This window comes from Balearica regulorum, chromosome 3 (genome assembly GCF_011004875.1).
Source record: "Balearica regulorum gibbericeps isolate bBalReg1 chromosome 3, bBalReg1.pri, whole genome shotgun sequence".
NCBI lineage: Eukaryota > Metazoa > Chordata > Aves > Gruiformes > Gruidae > Balearica > Balearica regulorum.
This window is the reverse complement of record NC_046186.1, coordinates 44261585-44281419: the sequence shown is the minus strand read 5'-3', so window position 1 is coordinate 44281419 and position 19835 is coordinate 44261585. Positions and strand designations below refer to the sequence as shown.

At 41.0% G+C, this 19835-nt stretch overlaps 1 protein-coding gene across 11 annotated transcripts in view; it reads right to left on the bottom strand.

The window, feature by feature from the left end:
* Positions 1 to 10650: 10650 nt before the first annotated feature.
* Positions 10651 to 19835, bottom strand: part of FHL5 (four and a half LIM domains 5) — a 29388-nt gene continuing 20203 nt past the window's right edge. For all 11 annotated transcript variants that reach the window (XM_075747752.1, XM_075747748.1, XM_075747749.1 and 8 more), the window contains 3 exons: positions 16826 to 16995; positions 14650 to 14836; positions 10651 to 13216 (listed from right to left, as the gene is read on the bottom strand). In XM_075747752.1, coding sequence (XP_075603867.1) covers positions 13065 to 13216; positions 14650 to 14836; positions 16826 to 16995 — 509 coding nt within the window. In that variant the 3' untranslated portion in view covers positions 10651 to 13064. The remainder of the gene's footprint in view (positions 13217 to 14649; positions 14837 to 16825; positions 16996 to 19835) is intronic.

Below are 19835 nucleotides of genomic sequence, written 5' to 3'. Positions count from 1 at the left end.
CTTTTTTTTGTCTTGGAGGCATGACTAAAGTTCACATGAATTTTTTAGCAGCACGACTTGAACTCCTTTGCAGTTGCTTTTCCTATAATGTTGTACATTTTTTTGCACTTAGAATTAGTTAATTGTGTGTTTGTGTCTGCTTCAGAACAACCACGATATAGTGTTGATACTGAATACATCACCGCTGTGTTTCACGTGGTTTCCCTCAGCCCCTGTGGTGTATGACATATATATACATTTCCCTCAAAGAGGTGCTCTGAGGATCATAAGATTGCTGTCGGACACAGAGGCTGTGCTGGCTGGAAGGGCTGTTGTCCAGTCCAACACTCTGCTCAGAGTGGGGCCAGGTAGATCAGATTGCTCAGGGCTGTGCCCAGTTGAGTTCAGTCCCTCCAGGAATGAAGGCTCCACAACCCTTCAGAGGAAGCCTGTGCCAGGGTTTGACCACCTTCATGGTATACAAAAATCCAAACAAAATTCTTGCACAGACTCTGAGTTTCCCTTCTTGCAACACGTCCACTGCCTCTGATCCTGTGACTATGCACTCTGAGAAGAGTCTGGCTCAGTCTCCTTTATCCCCTCGCTTTAGGTGGTTGTAGACAGCAGTGAGATCTCTTGGCTGTCTCTTTTCCAGGCTGAAGAAGCCCAGCTCCCCTAGTCTCTCCCCACAGGACAAGTGCTCCAGCCCCTGACTTGCTGTCCCTCTGCCTGCTGAAGTTGCTCCAGGTTAGCAAGGTCTCTTGTACTGGGAAGCCCAAAACTGGACCCAAGACGAGTGCTGAAGAGAGGGAAAACATCACATCCCTTGACCTGCTAGTAATAGTCTTCCTAATGCAGACTGAGATGTGCTTGGCCTCCTTCCCTGCAAGGCTGTATTGCTGGCTTATGTTCAGCATCAGGATCCCCAGGTCTTTTTCTACAAAGTCACACTCTGGACCCCAGCCTGCACTGGTGCATGGGGCTGTTCTGGCCTATTTTGCATTTCCTGTTGTTGAATTTTGTGAGGTTCCTGTGGGCCCATTTCTCCAGCCCATGTAGGCTTTCTGAATGGCAACTCAGCCCTCTGGCTATGAACTACTCCCTACAATTTGGTGCAGTCCACAGTTTGCTGAAGGTAAATTCTCTCCCGTTACCTAGGTCATTAGCAAAGTTAAGCAATACCAGGTCTAGTAAGAGTCTCAAAATGTGTCTGCATGGTTAAAAGAACTGTATTTTTGTGTTTTAACTTATTCACACTATGTTTCTAAAGGTTTTGGGTTTATGTTGCATGCTGAGGTTTCTATGAAGGTGAGATTTCTGTTTCACCAGAGTAAAGAATTGCAGCTATGTGCCCATTTCCCCCTCTGCTTCCCAACTGCCCATGACTCTATGAATATGTCAATCAACTTATTTAGCTGCTATTCTGCACCATTAAAAGTCATTAATGTTTCCAAAGTACTGTGAAGTGCTGTACTGAGAAACTGCCAAATAGCACCAAATACAGATTTGTGCTTCTAGAATTTAAAAATAAAAGTTTAATGTCTTGGATATGAAAAAAGGAAAATCTCAGTTGAAGAACTGTGTTTATGAACATAACTCCAATTCTAAATGCATCCTTGTCAGAAAAGCCTCTATCATCTTATTTCTTATGACGGTCTTAATAAAGCATGCTCTCTCCCATCATAAATTGATTCATGAGCATTTGCTCCTGATGATCTTCAAAACCAAGCCCAGGCCAGCTAGCCAGTACTGACAGGCCTAATATAGAGTTCCCTTCACCTTGAGTAGACCTCATGACACGGCCACAAGTCTGCAGCTTTTGAGGATTGCCTCAAAGTGCATTTTTTTTCCTTCCTAAGCAGAGCACACAAGCAGAGCTTAGGTGTGCTGACAGACTGCTAGTAGGAGTTCAATCTCAAAGAGGAGATGTGCTCGTAGTCAGTATTGGCAGGACCTTACCTTCATGCAAAGCAGCAGCTCCTGGCTCATGATGGTTTTGTGTTTGATTTTGGCATTAAAGGTAGTGAATGTTACTTACCAAGTGGTATCTATCATGAATTACTGGCTTGTATGACAGTTGGTAGGAAAATGAGAAAAATATTGTCATTTTTTACCATTACACAATGATGTCACACGGTAAACCTTCAGGTAACTGGCAATGTCCCGAGATTATAGGTGGTCTTGAGGTGATGGACTTTCTCTGACAGGCTGCCTATCAAGTAACACATAGCAACACTAAGCAACTCTGTTTCAAAAGAGAGCTCACTTTCAGCCCCCAAAGTGTAGAAAAGGCAAAAGTGTGTCACTTTGAATATTTGCTGTTTCCAAGGAAGTGGCATGCGCTTTGTGATAAACTTAGAGATAAGTTAATGAGAGTTAGCTGCAGTTCTCTGGATGTAAACGATGGGCTGTATGAAGAATCCTTTGTGAGAGGTACCATAGCTAATCTGATGGACACAGGAACGACATTCCTCTGGTAGGAGAAAATAACTACTGTGCTGAATGTGACATTTAACCAACTCTAACAGACCATTCTCTCAACAGCTTTCTTTAGTGAGTTTTGAATTTGTGAAGGATAATGGGAAATGACCTGCATTTCTGCTTCTTCATGCTGAAAGGTGAGTTTCTGGTCATTCCCGAGGGCTGATGTGAAAAGCGTAAAAGCCACTCGCTCTGGTTTTCCATTAAACCTGTCAGAGCCACCACCTCTCTTTGGTGACCTGACAAAACAGGTTTTGGAGTTCACTGGAGAGAGCTCTCTGGAAGGCTTGTGCAGCACCGGCTTGACGTGCAGGACAGCGGGGGGCTTTGTATGACGAGGTCAAGATGGGTGTGTGTGTCTCTGAGCCGCCTCATGTGGCTGGTGCACGCTGTGTGACAGACTGCACCTGCATCTTCGGTGGCAGGTAATTTACTATAGACTCATCTGAACACAGTAGAGGATGGATTGTGACCGGGTGGATTAGAAGTAACTTTGTGCTGTATAACTGCAGAGAAGCTGTGCAAGCTGCTTACATCCTGACTAGCCATACTTGCATGCAGTGAGGTAAGACCGAGATCATCTGTTCATGAACGAAGAGGCCAGTTCTCCTAAACTGTGTGGGTGCAAAACCAACTCTCCTGACATTTTCCATGACTCCAGTGTCACTGTGGACTGCTTTTGTAACTGTGAGTGTGGACATAAGGTTGGGTAGCCAAAGCCTCTTTAAAATTTTGTCCTGTTTCTGCTGGGCACAGGACTAAAAAAAAATTGAAGGACTTATTTTTCATAGATTCACTAGAACAAAGAAAACTCCCTTCTTTCTTTATGAAGGCTATGAGACAAATGAGAAATAAATGCACACACACACATTACCTATCTCTCCAGCTAACAAGATAAGGAAATCTGTGTGGTAACATAAAATGTTTTCATCAAGTGAAAATAATCTTAGCTAGCCTGGATTATAATGATAGGCATCTACACAGACTCTACTATATGTGGCCTAAGTGATGCAAATACTAAGTATGCTGAAAATATATCAATGATTTATAGGGAAAAATGCATTTAAAATTCTTACAACACTTTATTGCATTAACTTGTCACCCAGGGACTGTTGTGACAATACAATAGACAATAGAGTGAAATATAGGATAGTTATATAGGATAAAGGACTTTGCTTTTTAGATTTTTTTTTTAGGTATTTCACATGAACCTGACTGATTCATGTGCCAAGTCTTTAGATTTAACATCATCTTTCCATGACTAAACTGCTACATCATTTTAATATACAGAAGTTTTGCTGTTAATACTGATTGATAGATTACTATTATTTTCCTATGTTTCATTTACTCCCTTTCGCTTTTCTGTTACTATGCTTGTCACTCTTAGAACATGGTGTGCATGTTTAATAGTTGATGGTCAGAGGAATTGCATATATCTTTTTGATTCAGTACTTGCAAGGATTATTCTGATAAATAAAGCTGGAGCTAGCTACAACAGACTATTTTCTTCTCATTCTTTTTGTTTCTTTTTTTCTTTTTCTTTTTCTGTTAATACACCCTTATTTCATTGCTTACACCATACCCTTATATTCGGATAGGTTTCATCAAGCTGTTACTAGTTATATCACCTTAGTACCCACCAGGGATACTGTAAAGGACAGTCTATTTCTGTCTAATCCAATCATACAATAGAGTAAAAGTAATCCTACTTAACCCAGCAATTCCTCCTGAAACAGACCAACTGAGAGTTATTCTTGACTGTTTCCATTCTATGTAATTTTAAAATTCTCATCTGGCCACATAGAATGAGAAGCAGAAAGCAGACAAGTTCGAAAGGTTTCCTAGTTGCCTGATAAAACGTATGAATCACCACTTCCAGAGCACCTATGGGAAGATGGTGCAAAAGGAGCTCTCAGGTTCTTTGGTCAGATGTAGACCATGACAAACTTCCACCGCTATCGAGGGCCCCACTGGCCCTTGGCTTGTCATTGTCCCAGCAGCATCTCTGCAAACCCTCTTCTCTACTGCTTCTCAGGAGAGAGAGAGTTCCCATCAGGGCCAGTGTTTGAAATCATAGTGTTATTGGTAATATGGATAAATGAGCTAAATTTCTTGCTTCTGATGTTTACTGTTCTGAGAAAATAAAGTGAACTGCTCAGAATATTACAGCTAATGTTACTGAGTAATAACCCTGACTGTGTACCACCATGCTGAAACTGGTTGTAGTGGTACCTGCTCAGTTGTTTTTGGAGGGGATCTCTCAGCTGAATCTGTACCATGATGTCCATAGTGCAGTCTTGAGAGGAGAGAAGCTAACAATGGCTTTGCCCTGCTGTATGAATTTCTGCAGAAGTGGCCTTTCCTCTGCAAAAAACCCTGCATCCCAACAAATCAGTGTCTGGCTCTTGGGGCTGGTTGATATAGTCACATAGTGACTGTTGTCATCTGCTGCAGCTGGAAACGGATGCTCCAGATTTCCCAGCTGAGCAACATGACTATGTATGATGCCAGTAAGTGTGCAGGGTAGAACAGGGATGTGACCTTGCTTCCCACCCACGATGAAACAACAGCAATTGTTTCTGCACCAGGAACACAGCAGGCTACCTAAACCTCCCGGCAAAGGGAAAGCAAGGTGGGAATCTTGTTCAGCTTAAATTCCTCTTTAATAGTTCTGGCACGTCTAAGTTACTCTTGTTTAACTATCAGAATGTAGATGCAGCTGAATTTCTGCCCTTGACCATTACTTTTTGTCATACCGAGTGACTTTAATTTCAGTAATGAGAACCAATTAGATATCCATAAAGAGCAGTATCACAGCCTCATGTTCTGACTTTTTTCCATAGTCAACAGCCCTGCGGTTTGCTTTCTGATGGGAAATCTCTGTCTTCCAGAAACAGTTCTGTGGAAATCAGTGGGGGTCACATAGGGGGAGAGAGGCAGCTGGGTGCAGTGCACCTCCTTTCTCCGTGTCTGACAGCAGCATGTAAGCAGGAGGAGCAGGCGAGTGTTACTAAATCCAGAAAATAAGTATCGCTGCATTTTCAAGGCAGTGCGCATTAAATGTACAGCAAGTCTGTGTCTGCGGAGCACATCCCTGCCTCGGAAGTGAGGGAAACTTGTTTGGATTTGTGTAAGTGTAAAGGTTTATGAAGTTTTGCGGTCGGTGTCAGGTTTGCATCGCAGTAGCCGCAGGCCAGCAGGATGCCGTGCCATGCTGTGCAGTGGGGGCTGGCAGGAAGGTCTGTTTGGGAGCCGCGGCCAGCCCTCCGCTCCCTCCTTGGCATGGGTAGAGGACAGAAATCCCACTAAAGCCCTTTTTCGAAAAGCCTTGTGGGCTTTGGCGGGTTGCCAAAAATATTAAACAAAAATAAAACTGGCTAATCCTGGCTAATTTGGGTTAGACTTTTCAGAGCTTGTCTCTGATCCCAGTGAGGAAATAGTGGAATTAGAGCTGCCTCTGCGGCGCCCTTACCTCTCCCACATAGCACAGCCTTTAAGCAAAACGGCTCAGAACGATTATTTTCCTAGGGAACCCATTCCCCATCATCTGTGCAGAGGGGGATCATTCTCTCACAGCGAGCACTGTCCTGCATTTGGGATTCTCAGCACTGCTTACTATGCAGCTCAGTGTTGAAAGCTACTCTGAGCTTTACTCAGAGGTTGGCCTCGTCAGGTTGGTCACCAGCAGTGTGGTATGACAGCGCTTTAGATTAATCAATTTTCACAATTATCTAACTTGATTCCGCCAAGGTAGAGAGTTATCTCCTTTTTACAGCTGAGGAACTGAAATATGTACCCAACTTAAAATGCTTACAGGTGGTGGTCACCGAGCATGTAGTATCCGGACCAGACATCTGCAGGGTGGGAATTGTGTCTGCAATTCCTTGACGCAAAAGAGACATAATTGGGCCAGGTGGATTTTTGTGGGGATGGCAGGAAACATCTCCGTGAGAGTAGGTTTCTTTTTTGTTGTCAGTCAGGTTCCTGAGCCAAAATCAAGGGAAGCACCTGAACTCCTGAAATAACTGGTTCAGAGTTCTTTAGTATAGGTCAAACATGGTATTTTTTTCCTGTATGTTGTTTTGTTAAGATGGTTTTGATTGAAATCTTCTGAGGATGAAAATGAAAAAGGAGAAGAGGAAAGAAGGAACTGGCCTGAGAAAGTTTGGAATGGAGCTTGGCTCAAAGCATTTAACTTTGACAATGTTTTATAGGTAAGTGAAAACACACTTCAAATCGAAGACCTCAGTAGACAATAACAGACATTGTACCCCCCTCAAAAAAAAAGATAAAATTGAGGTGGGTTTACTTTCCAGTGAGTTAAGAGTTAAGATTAAAATAAAGATTTTGTAGAAATTAAGAAAAAAATAAAATCAAGATAACAAGGAATAAGATGGCTATCGTGAGAAAGCCAGGAAATTCAAGAGTTAAAGGTTAAAGAAATCCACATGTTTAAAAACATTGGAATGTGATGTTAGGGTCACCCAACTTGTCACTTCTCCAAGGCCACATGAGAACAGGCTGGCCCCCAGCAGCAGACTGGTGTCCTGAGGCTGGTCATCTGTCACAGGCTCACAAAGTACATGCTAGGCTACCATTTCTGTTACAGATTTGCTATCATTTTTTCTATTATTTTAGGTAAGTCCTATTAGCAGCCTTTTATGGCCATCTGCTTTCATAGCCAGAAATTTCTACTGAGATTGCTGTCCTTCCAATGAAAATGTTTGACTAAGGGCTTGATTTGCTTTTTTTATAAGTAAAGAGCTTGTTCTCAAGAAATAAGTAGTCCCCTTTTTTTTTTTCCTTTGGGAAACAAGAACAACAAAAAATGTAATTCAGCAGAACTGAATAAACTGTTTATATTATTTTACACTGTTTTTTTTAAAATCTAGGAACACTGTGCTCGGGTGGAAGAGATTATTTTTATTTATTTATTTATTTGATAAATAGTCTAGCAAAATCTAATCCAAAGTCTAAGGTGGAAACAGAGATGGTCAAATGAGGATCTTCATCCAGGAGCAATGTGGATATGGCTACCTGAGGTACGTCTTTGCTGTAAAAGTGCTCTGAGCACTGGGATTCAAATGTGAGCAACCATCTAAGGCTGTTTGGATTTTGCTACCTCCTGCTGGGCCAATCCTCTATTTAAATAAGTCACCCAGGAGATTCCTGAGGCTGGGCAGTTGTGCCAGACCGAGGTCCTTTCCCAGCAAGCTGCTCTCCTTGTCACACGTGGAAATTACGGGAATGTACCTGAGGACGATCAGGACATGAGATGTTGGGAGAGAGCTAGCAAGTGACTTGAGAGGGAGCTGAGACACTGGAGTGAAACATCTGAACCCCCAAAAACTTTCTCAGTTGTTTCTTGAATTTGCTATGTAGTTTTCTGCTTTACTCAGTTCTTAAACATCTGAGGCTGTGCTGCTTTGCTTGCTCTGTAAGTGATCTTGCCAGTATTTTGGTGGTCACCTTCATATCTGTGCCCAGGCTACAGGCAGGAGCTGAGTTTCCTTGGTGTTTTAATGCGATTGGTTCTCAAAGCCTCACACAGCCTATGCATGAAAGGGACTCATGGCTCCCTTTTTTTTCAAAGATGTGGTTGTAGTGCAGTCTCTTGTATGTAGTAACTTATTACTATAGTTAGTGCTAAAAAAAATCTGCAGTGAATCAGGTGAGCATCTACTCTACTGAATATGTTACTGGAGAGGACGGTAAAAGACATACAGCAGAGGCACAAGCTGATAAAAAAAGATATTGGGTTATATCCAAGACAGATATAGGGTTTATTAGTTTCGATGTAATGCAGTACAATGGTTGTTTTTCTAACATGTAATTAATTTTCACTGAGCAAATGCAGGTTCTCACATGCTGTATTTGCTAACCATTGTGCACGTCTGTGTGATTGCACTATAGAGATGTTCCTGTCTGGCCTCATCTTCAAGGAGCCCCAGGAAGGACTTGGGTGAAAAACGCAGGATGAAAGTCTATGGAAATGTTCTCTCTAGCAAGCTAAGAAAAGCTTTCTGATTCAGGCCAAATCTGATATCTCTAGATACCCTCCACCGTAGCTGTGTATTGCTAATTGGATAACATCTCTATGATAGGAAAACTGCAGCCATATCTGTCCTCCAAAGGTTTTATTGCCCTTTTTTCGTATCAAAGTACTTGTACCTGGTACTTCTGAATATGATGAACTGAAACTTTGATTTGGAAATAGCAGTCTGTAACCATCCTAGGTGTTTTGTACTTTGGTTTAAGTTGCCAGGTTTCCTGTGACTCAGTCCGTTCAAGTTCTGGCAATTTGAGGGTGAACAAGCATGCACACACACAGACGTACACATTTTCTTTGAGATATTGTTAAGAAGAATGTAGAGGATTTATTGCAGCATTCCTCCTTGATTAGTAAACAAGTTTGTTCTGGCTATAGGCTTGAATCCCATCCAACTTTTTTATTTACAGAAATGATCTCTTAGCTTCCACTTACGCAGTAATTTAACATTACTTCCTTCAGCTATAGATATCTGTCATTGTATAAATATCACTGTGTTTTTACTTGTCTTCCTAAAATCCAATACACTGCTCTACATCCATTCTATTAAATGAAGTGAGATTCATAAAAACTTTGACCCGTTGCTGAAATTGCTGGTCAACTTGGTGGGGTATAAACAGGTACCTCCCCTCCCGTGAGGGGTCCTGTGAAGTGTTTGAAACTACAGGTCCAGAAGGTCTTGCAAAACCTTACCACTCCCTTCCTAATGCCCCTGTGGTTGTCCTGAGCCACTCTTACCATGAGGAAAGCCTGGGATGATATCCACCAGTAGATTACAAGAACCAGTTGAACTTGCATGTGCTGAGATAGTGCAGAAAAACTACCCTGTGATGTGACACCCGCTTCACTGATATGGCCAGACTAGGCCCTAGCTCTTCCCAGCCTAGGCTCGCAGATTTTCTTTCCAGAAATCCAGAAAACAAGGAGTCAGAATGGAGGATGTCTGGGTTTTGTCCTAGACCTAAGTCATTAGTCTGGAACATGTGCCTCCATCTGTGAAACGCTGGGAAGTGATCCTGGATTTCTGAGTTATAGCTGCTGTGTGTTGCCTGCTACATCACCTACTGAAAACATTTTAAAATTTGGATTTTAAAAGTAGTAGTCCAGGAAAAGGCTGATATCTCACTCTCACTATATTGTCTTAGAGTGAAAAATGTGAAATACGGGTAGAGAAGGGTCACTTGGTATTAATAGTTCAGGGCTTGTCTTTGTATTTTACGCACGTCACCTCCAGGAGTTCTCTGATGGTTAGGCAGTGGTTGAAGAACTTAAATGTTAGCCTTAAGCACTGAGGTAGGTAGTAGGGCACATACTTCCGTCTTCAGAAATTAGTCCCAAATGGCAGCATCCCTCCCAGTCCCCTGGGATAACTATGAGCACAGTGGAGATGTGATCAGGGCATTAGAGACATCACTGCACCTTAGGATAATTGAGCTTGACCATAACGAAAGCAATGTGATTAGCTTAGAGCTGGGCAGCTAATACACAGGGAAAAACTAGATGTATTTTAACATAAAACAGTACAACGTTAAAGAAAAGCACATGACGTTAAGAAAGACTGACTTAAAAATAAATCTCTCGAACTTCCATTCTCTGAAGTTTATTAAAGAAAATTGAATTGCACTGGAGTCTGTACCCTGATCACCCTGCAGTAAATCAAATGTTAGGAAAAAGACTTGAAGCTGACCATCTGGTTCATTTTGCCCAGTGCTTTGCTATCTCAGGCAATCGTTATATACACCATTTAACACACCGATCAAGCGTCACTTTAAAACTGACCACATAGCTGTTCCCCTCTCGGTTCTGGAAAGAGGTTTTCCTGCAGCATCACAGCTCAGCAGCAGCTGCCGCCTTCTAATTTCCTTCTAATTTCCTTCTAATTTCCTGTTTCCAGTCCTGAGGAGTTTACTTGCCTTTGTTCTTGAACCAAATGTAGTCTCTTGGTTTATGGCAGCTGTCTAATCCCCTCCACGATCCACAGTCCGCCACAGAGACACACTGTTCCTCCTTGCAGCTCTCCTCTGCACCTGTTCAAGCTGGCTTTCATCTACATGAGCGTAGCTGACCCACGTTGTGCAGAGTATTACTGTATTTATGTTTATACATCGGTAGCTGGTGGTTGAGACTAGGAAATATCAATCTGATATCTAGCTTAACTTTTATTCAAACTATTTATAGCAGTCACATTTATTTCTTATTATTAGTCTGAAGTGAAAATGTTCAGTTTCAGATTTAACTGTAGTGTATTTACTGCAGGAGAAATAAATAATTCAGTTGGTATTTCTAAAAATATAATTAGTTGATGAGTCAGAGAAGAATTTCATTTTCCTAAATGTTAAGGCTTGAAGATTGGGATTATCATGATCAGTGTGTCTGACCCATGACTCTCTCATGTCTTAGGACTCTGCCTGGTAATTCTTACGTCAGTTTGTAATTAAGCTGGAAGATTGTTCAGACAAGACTGAATAAAGGGCCCAAACCACATTCTTGCAATTTGTTGGTGTTATTTCACACAAAACAAACAAAAGGTACACCCCACAGACAAACCTGCATCTGGTGATTCATCATTTTCATTTAAAAATTTTAGACAATTAACATTTACTAATGGACCAATTTCTGATAACTCGGTGCACATATTTAAAACATCATACATAACTGTGAACACTATATGTGTGTGTGTGTAGAGATATATACATATTTAAGGCAATGAAACATATTTCTATTTATGGGAATCCAAGTCTTACCAAGAACCTGTATCAGCCATGTGAAATGTGAAAATAGAAAAGGAGGCAGCTGAGATATAAAATGAAAAGGCATAAACTAATAAAACTCCAGACTGCAATAAAACCTGCCATGAAAGAAGAAACTGAAAAACAAAACACCATGTAAAGCAAAGATCAATATTTTATTGACTGGACAACAGACTGCTATGTACTTGTTGGTCAGTCATTATCCATATTGATTTCATGCCACTGCAGTTCAGCTCTGGCTTAGCTATGCACACACATTCTTTTATTTTTCTTTTCTCTTTTTTTCACTTCTCTACCTAAAGTAATGGCTGGCTTCAGTATGAATAAAGCCCACTCAAGTCAGCCAAATAACTATGCACTGAAGGTCAGAGTCTAAAGGAGAGTGTACAACTCAAAAGACGTGCGAGATGAGGACTGAAACAGTGCCGAGCAGTGCGGAATCTGCCATCCTTAATACCACTGCATTGTTCACAACAGCCCAGTACAGACACTGTAACACGAATCAGGCCACTCTAACATACAGTATGGAAGAAGGAAGAAGAGAAATGCTTGTAACTCAGCTCTAGATGGCCTTTAATAACAAACACTTGAGTGCTGAAGCTCAGCAAGCAGACATAACCTTCTCAAAGCCAGCTACCTAGAAACTAGTACCTTGTACTACAAGCGAGGACAGCCTAGCTTGCAATGACATTGCCAGTTCTTGACATATTAGAAAATGCATGTGGCACATGGCAAAATGAATCAGATATTGGTTCTGAATAGCTCATAGCTTGCTATAGACAAGCAGGCATTTACAAGAGAAAGGATAGACTGTGAATCAAAGGCCTAGCAGGGTGCAAATGGTAAGGCCATTAACAGTGTTTTGATTGCTGGCAAATGGTTTCTGAAGGGAGGAAAAGTACAAGGTTAAAGGGACAAGTTTGAGTTGGCTCTTGTGCCTACTAATAAAAATATATGTTTTATGCATGTATTTGAAGGTCTAGTGAAGACAATGGACACAGACCCTTAAGGCATATTAGCTATGGGAAAGTGTACATCAGCACTATCCAGTCTTGGGCAATCCTCACCTCTTACAGTAGCTCAAAATATAGGTTTATTTATGTTCTAAAGCAGTTATGCCTGAAAAATTAAGTACAATTAACCAATTTTGGGGAAGGACCTGTCACACAGTTTTTTGGATGACTAAAGACTATGTTTCTGAGGAGCAATCTCAGTAAGGAGAAGATAATGACATTTTTTCCCCCTTTATTTGGCCCTGGAATGGACCTCTCTGACTCGGTGGTCCTTCATGTAAAAGTACCTTCTCCTCCTACCTTCTGCCTGCTTTTTCAGCAGGTTTTTTTTTTTTTCCCCCAAAGTATGGAGGGAGTTGATATTTATAAGTTGTTCTCATCAATATTATGTACATGCCCAGCTTTCCACACTAAGGTCTGTGAAGCACTGCTAATGCCTCATCATTAGTTATATGCCACAGAGACTTTTCACAATCCTCCTTGTTACATGGGAGATGAAATGTAAATTTTTAAGCTTCTAACAGCAGAGTGCAGTGTGTTACAAGGAGAAACATAGTGTAGTTAGATTTAAAATATATACGAATCTTTTCTGCATTACTTTCTTAACTAGTAAAGGGCTGTTTCAATTTTTTTTACAAGCAGTTGAGAACTATGATAGAATTAAACTGCTGTTGGAAAGTTACTTGAATGACTAAATGCCTGTTATACCTTTTAGATGATTTTCTTACTGCAGAGTAATGAAGTAGATCGTTACAGAGCGAGAATAATGCAGCTGTACAGCTCTCCACAGAACTATGAAGCAGAACCACATTCATGACAAAGGACATCATCCTGCTGAGTCAGGAATCCTTGGCCCACCAATGAGACAGAGCATTTCGCACAGTTAAAGCATTCCCCATGCCACTGGCGGTCTTCAAACGAGATAAATTTGGCACCTCCGAGAGCTAAAAGAGATTATGAGAAAGAAGATGTGAATCCAGTATTTCTGGACATGGTTCAGAAATGCAACAGATACTGTTTTCTGATGTGTGATCAGGTTGTCATTCATATAGCAAACTAATGAACAAAAAACAATAGTCAGAAATATCCTTTGTTAGCTGAATTGAAAAAAACACAACTTTTAAATTAAATACACTGAGAAATATTTGAAGCAATGCTACAAGTTGCTTGTCATATCCCATTATCATCTCTGAACAGAGTGGGTTTATCAATATGTCCATTCAGGTTTGCTGATCTTCCCAACAAACTCATGAAAATTATTTGCAGTGTGCAGATACATATAGTTTCTATACTTCAGTGAGTGAAATTTAATTATTTCCACATATATAGTTACAGTTTCTACAGGATTGAATATTTGGGAAATTACCAGATCATGGAGTTCGTAGCATGAGTATCTGAAATAAAACATTGGTGGGTTTTTTTGTTCGATTTTGGTTGGTTTTTTGTTTGTTTGTTTGGTGGTTTTTGGTTGTGGGGGTTTTTTAGGTTTTTTTGATTTTTTTTTTAAATCATGCCCATTTATTGGGTATTCATCATTATCTCTGTCCACTTATATAAGCAGCATGCACCTGTAACAATCAGGCAGTACTCTGCAACAGTTGCGTCCACACACAATAGAATTACAATGCAGAACACTAGCAAATGCTCTCAGAAAACTTCAGCTATCATAAACTATGACCTATACGTCTAATTATAAACCATCAAAGTACACAAAGATGTGTGCAATAGAGCTTTGTTGCATTTGGCAAGCTTTCTAATTTGGCAGGTGTGCCTTACCAGTAGGCAGTTAATTCATGTTCAATTTGATCATATTTGCATTTAAAAACAAAGCTGAAGAAATTTCTTTCATGTTCCTACTATTGCAATTTGCTCTTTAGACTTTAACCTGAAAGCCTGTATCATTTAGCAAGCAGATCTGCTTTCTGCTTTTCTATGGTTCTTAATGAAACTCACGGTGCATGGTTTAGTGGTGGACATGTCAGTGTTAGGTTGGGCTTGAAGATCTTAAAGGTCTTTTCCAACCTAAATGATTCTAAATTACAGGCATGAGGGACTTGTGTGTACTGTCCTGGGAAAAGCCAAAAAGTACCCTTTCATATTTTTTTAGGGGTGAATTTTAGTGCAGAAAGCACTAAAGCCAACAATGGAAGGACTCCTTTCAGCACATGAAACAATTCAGCAGTCAGGGAACACACGTGATCAGTATGTCCTAGCAAGACGTGTTACATGTGATGGAGAGGTCTCTCTAGTAGTTAACTCCCTTGGTCTTTCATTATAATGGGACTATTTTTAATGCTGTTTTCTGAAGTAAAGAGCTCATTTGAGGAAAGATTGATGGTTCATCAGTGTCTCGTCCCTTCTAGAAGATGAGACTCACCTGTAATAGGTTTCTTGCAGGCAGAACACTTCTTAGCATACAATTTGCTGAAACAGTCTACACAGTATGGATACTCATCTTTGGAAATAAACCTTTGTCCAGACAGCTGGGTTTTACACCCAGCACACACAAAGCATTCTTTATGCCAAGGCTGGTCATGGTAGGTCACTCCCCCAGAAGTTATTACCTAATGTATTGACAAAAAGGACAGAGCAATGAAACAAAGGTGTGAATCCTGAAGGATTATCCACTCCTTCACAAGTCTTTCCACTTCTTTTGTCTTTTCCCATATGCACAAGTGACTGTGGTTGCGTCAACAGTTTTTCATCTGGGATATCAACTTGACTAACTGCAGTTGAGCTGACCATGCCACTGGTTTGTCTTTCTCCATTTTCTATCACAGGATAACCTCATAGTTTGTAATACACAGGCTAGCTTGTTATGTTTTTGTTACATGTGTGGATAAAGGCTTAGCATCAGGCATGCTCTCTGAAGAGCAGTTCTCAGTGACGCACAGTGGATGAGAGAACCGATGCTGAGATTATGGCTAATCTCCAACTGGAACTGGCATTTTGCTGTCTCACAACTGAAACAGTATTTTAAGTAGGAAGAAAGAGACAATAAAGAAGCAGAAGTGAGATAGAAAGAAGATCTGTACTGTCAAAAAAAGAAAAAACAGTGTTTATCAGTGTCATCAAACTTCTCATTCCCGGCCACTCACTCACAGCTCTCCACTGGCTGTTTCTGAAGAGGGAAATTTCCAGTTGCTCTATGGTTTCCATATATTTGGTAAAGAGCTGGTTTCAGAGAATTTGCAAGAGACTGTATAGAGAAATTTCTGTAAAAATTTAAATAGCTCCTGATTGCCTTAGCATTCCAGTATTGGGCTACTTCTAACTCTCGTTTACTTTTCCATTAAAATCTCAAAATTTATGGCACAAAATTCAAGACTCCAGTTTGGCAATTTAATCTCTTTAGGCTCAATTCTTATTTATGGGAACTGATACAAGTTTATGTAGTAAAATTATTTTAGCTATTATATAGGGGTAATCTTTGCATTCCTAGAATTTTTAAGCAGCAAATCCTGATTATTTCACATAAGTGCTACTAACCTCAATTTCTCTTACAGAGAGCAGAATTACTATATTTGCCATGTGATCACTTAATGCAAATTAAAGGCTAGATGTAGAGACGTGGAATATATAAATGTACTTTCTAAAGTACTGTTTTTCTACTGAAGAAAAAAATAAGCAGCAGATTTTCATTAAATTAAAAGCTTTTTGTAAGAGGTAGAGGTTTACAGATAAACATTAAATAGGGTTATATAATTATAAGTTATTTGGTAAAGTGATTTTTTTTTTTTTTAATTCCAGAGTGATACAGGTACTAAAGAATAAGTTAAATTCTGCCATAAAAAGCAGCTTAAAACATTTCCCTAGAGAACAGTATCACACTTTTTGCCAAGAAAGTTTGGATCAAATGATCCTTGAGGTATTCATTGATTCTATGATGATTCTAGAATAATGTGATAGTTTGAGTGTTTTCATCAACCAGAGACAATTTTAAAACATGAGAAAATGAGGGAGGAATTGATTTATTTGTATTTGGGGGAAAAAAGAAAAACTCATTTGAAATCAAGCTTGCTGGTACCCACAGGGGAATCATCATGTATTGAAACAGTGGAACTCTTGACTAGTATTATCACAACTGAATACTACTTAATCTGTTTACTGCCTGATGCATTTCAAGAGAAAAACAGGCAAGACTGTGAATGCTTTGCTCAGCTTAGGTGACTTATTATGCATGTGAATGTATCTGAAATATGTTGGAAAGGGAGGCATGTTTATAAAGGCAGAATCAGATACTATCAGGAAAGAAGAGTTTTACGTAAATTTCAATGAAAAATTCAACCTTTGTTAAAAATTGCAATCAACAACAAAAGAATCCTACAGTATTTGTTTCGGTCAGTAAATTTATTTCAAACAAAATCAGGCTTATAATAATATTAACTACAAGGGGACAGCAGACACCGTCACAGTTGCCTTTCTGTGCCTGATGCTAAAAGGAAGATTCCCCTCTTACTCCTAGTGCACCAGACATTTTGCATGATTCAGCCCCTTCCCCCATGAGCAATATTGCCTCGTTAGGGCAATTTTTCCTCTGTACGTTTAATTACCTTTTTGCAGGAGTAGCAATGGTGAGCAAATTGCTTCTCAAAACAGGGCACGCAGTAGTTCTCGTTGTCTTTGGTGATCAATGGTTTTGTTCCCAATGGTTGCCGGCAATACTGGCAGACAAAACAGGATTCATGCCAGGAACTTCCCTTAAATTCCATTTTACGGGAACCTGCAAAAACCCAAAATGAACAATCCCCCCACATATAGCCTTGTAACATAGGTTTTAAATGCCAGGAGGACTCTTGTTTTTAATCTTCTACCTCAGTATTGTATTACCTAAGAAAACACTTATCATCAATTTAATAGAGGTTTTAAGTATGTACTTGAAATTTCAAGAACACATTAAGCACCATATGATCACCTGGTGAAAAATGTGCTAAGTTATGTAAGCTGTGATTTTTAGAGTCTGTCATATTAATTTTTTAGGGTTATTTCTCTGTGATATGCTTCAATTGCTCAGAGTTTCTCTTAGGCCAGTCAACTCAATGATGATGTTCAGGTACACAGCGCTTTTATAAATTAAAGATGAATTTACTTGGATGTTTAGTATATCTATTAATGTCCTGTCTTTTGTCTTCCTTAAACTAAGAGTCCTTCACTTACAAATGCATTATTTATCTTATTCATCTTAAGCTGGCAATTTTTTTTAAAGTAGATATCTTTTCTGTGATAAAGCACACTGCACTGTCTCTTCTTATAGCTCATCATTTCTGTCCTAGATCAACTGTTCTTTTTATCATGTTCAACTTGATGCTTTTGATCCAGCGGAAGGACAGATACAATCCCAAAAGAAAGTCACTCAGTTAAGTATCTACCAGAGGAGTTTCAGAGCTCTTAGCTCTGTGTACAGGTGGTCTGTACACCTTAATGTAGATGTGTAAGTCTAAGATATGCACATATATCTGAGAACAATTTTTCCAGTGACTGTCCACCATAACACTGCAAAGAGAAGTGCCAGGTACTTTACCATCCTTTCCACGCAAAGAAGGGAATTGCTCATGTAACTGATTAATACCTGTTTCCTGGACTGTGGGGTTAGTGGAGAGAGAAACTGCTGGTTGCATTTCAACATAAAAGGGTTGCAGCTTCCTCCCAGTAACCAGAAGGCTGACTTCACGACTGGATTGTATCAACACAGAGGTAGCAAGCTGAAGATGAAGAAATTAATGATTTAGAAACTGGTTGGCATCACCATGTGTGTTGGTTTTTGCGTGGCAAGGTTTTGGTAGCAGGGGGGCTACAGGGGTGGCTTCTGTGAGAAGCTGCTAGAAGCTTCCCCTGTGTCTGATAGAGCCAATGCCAGCCGGCTACAAGATGGACCTGCCGCTGGCCAAGGCCGAGCCAATCAGCACCTCTGTGATAACATATTTGAGGAAGAGAAAAAAACAGTTAGAGAGCGCTTTTGCAGCCAGAGAGAGGAGTGAGAAGATGTAAGAAACTCTGCAGACACCAAGGTCAGTGCAGAAGGAGGGGCAGGAGGTGCTCCAGGCGCCAGCGCAAGATTCCCCTGCAGCCCGTGGTGAAGACCATGGTGAAGCAGGCTGTCCCCCTGCAGCCCATGGAGGAAGGATGAGGGGGTGTAGAGATTCCACCTGCAGCCCGTGGAGGACCCCACGCCGGAGCAGGTGGAGACACCTGAAGGAGGCTGTGGCCCGTGGGAAGCCCGCGCTGGAGCAAGCTCCTGGCAGGACCTGTGGATCTGTGGAGAGAGGAGCCCACGCCAGGGCAGGTTTGCTGACAGGACTTGTGACCCTGTGGGGGACCCCACGCTGGAGCAGTTTGCTCCTGAAGGTCTGCACCCCGTGGAGGAGAGTCACATTGGAGAAGGTCGTGAAGGACTGTCTCCCGTGAGAGGGACCCCACGCTGGAGCAGGGGAACAATGAGAGGAGTCCTCCCCCTGAGGATGAAGAAGCGGCAGAAACACCGTGTGATGAACTGACCGTAACCCCCACTCCCCGTCCCCCTGTGCCGCTGAGGGGGGCAGAGGTTGAAGCCGGGAGTGAAGTTGAGCCCGGGAAGATGGGAGGGGTGGGGGGAGGTGTTTTAAGATTTGATTTTATTTCTCATTCCTCTACTCTGTTTTGCTTAGTAATAAATAAGATGAATTCCCTCTCTAAGTTCGGTCTGTTTTGCTCGTGATGATAATTAGAGAATGATCTCTCCCTGTCCTTATCTCGACCCGTAAGTTTTCTTTCATTGTACATTTTCTCCCCTGTCTAATGAAAGAGGGGAGTGATAGAGCGGCTCTGGTGGGCACCTGGCCCTCAGCCAGGGTCAACCCACTACACCATGCCACTTCAGTTCTCTATTTGCCCTGTTATTCCTACCCTCAGCACTTGTTGCAAGGATTTAGTCTCCTTGATTCTGGGGCAAAATCTGCAAAGTGGATATACACCAGAGGACAATAATGCAAACCCCACTGGTGCTATTGTCATCACATCTAGTATCGAGTGCCTGTTAGACAACATTCTTTTAACTATATCAGATTTAAGCAGTATATCACCCACAGACTGAACACAACTACATTGCTACAACATTTATTTCCACTAATACAGCTTTTACCTGTAATGAAAAGGAAATAAACTGTAAAAGTACATAGTTGCATCAATGCTACAGGTTGAACCATGACGTCAGTGACCTGGTATTTATACTAAGACAATAATTCTGTACAGCCCAGATCTTATTGTTTGGCATTACGATCTACTGAAAAATAAAATTCCTATGTCACTGCCAAATTTACTGATGTCTTTGGTCAAAGGTTTGCAAACTAGTAGACATGAGGCCATGGAAGATTGTTTGCAGCTGGTATTTGGAGTTATAGATGTGATCTGTAAAAAGGTTCAAGCATTGAGGGTAGTTCATTGTTCCAAGAGTTAGTGACCCACTTTCCTAAGCAACCTACTTAATTTTGCCACATGCAGTGCTGTTGCTTCTCTTAGATGCCTCTGAAGAGGCAATCTCTTTGCTGCATGAGCTTTACTGGTGTAGTAGCAACGAAAGGCCTAGAG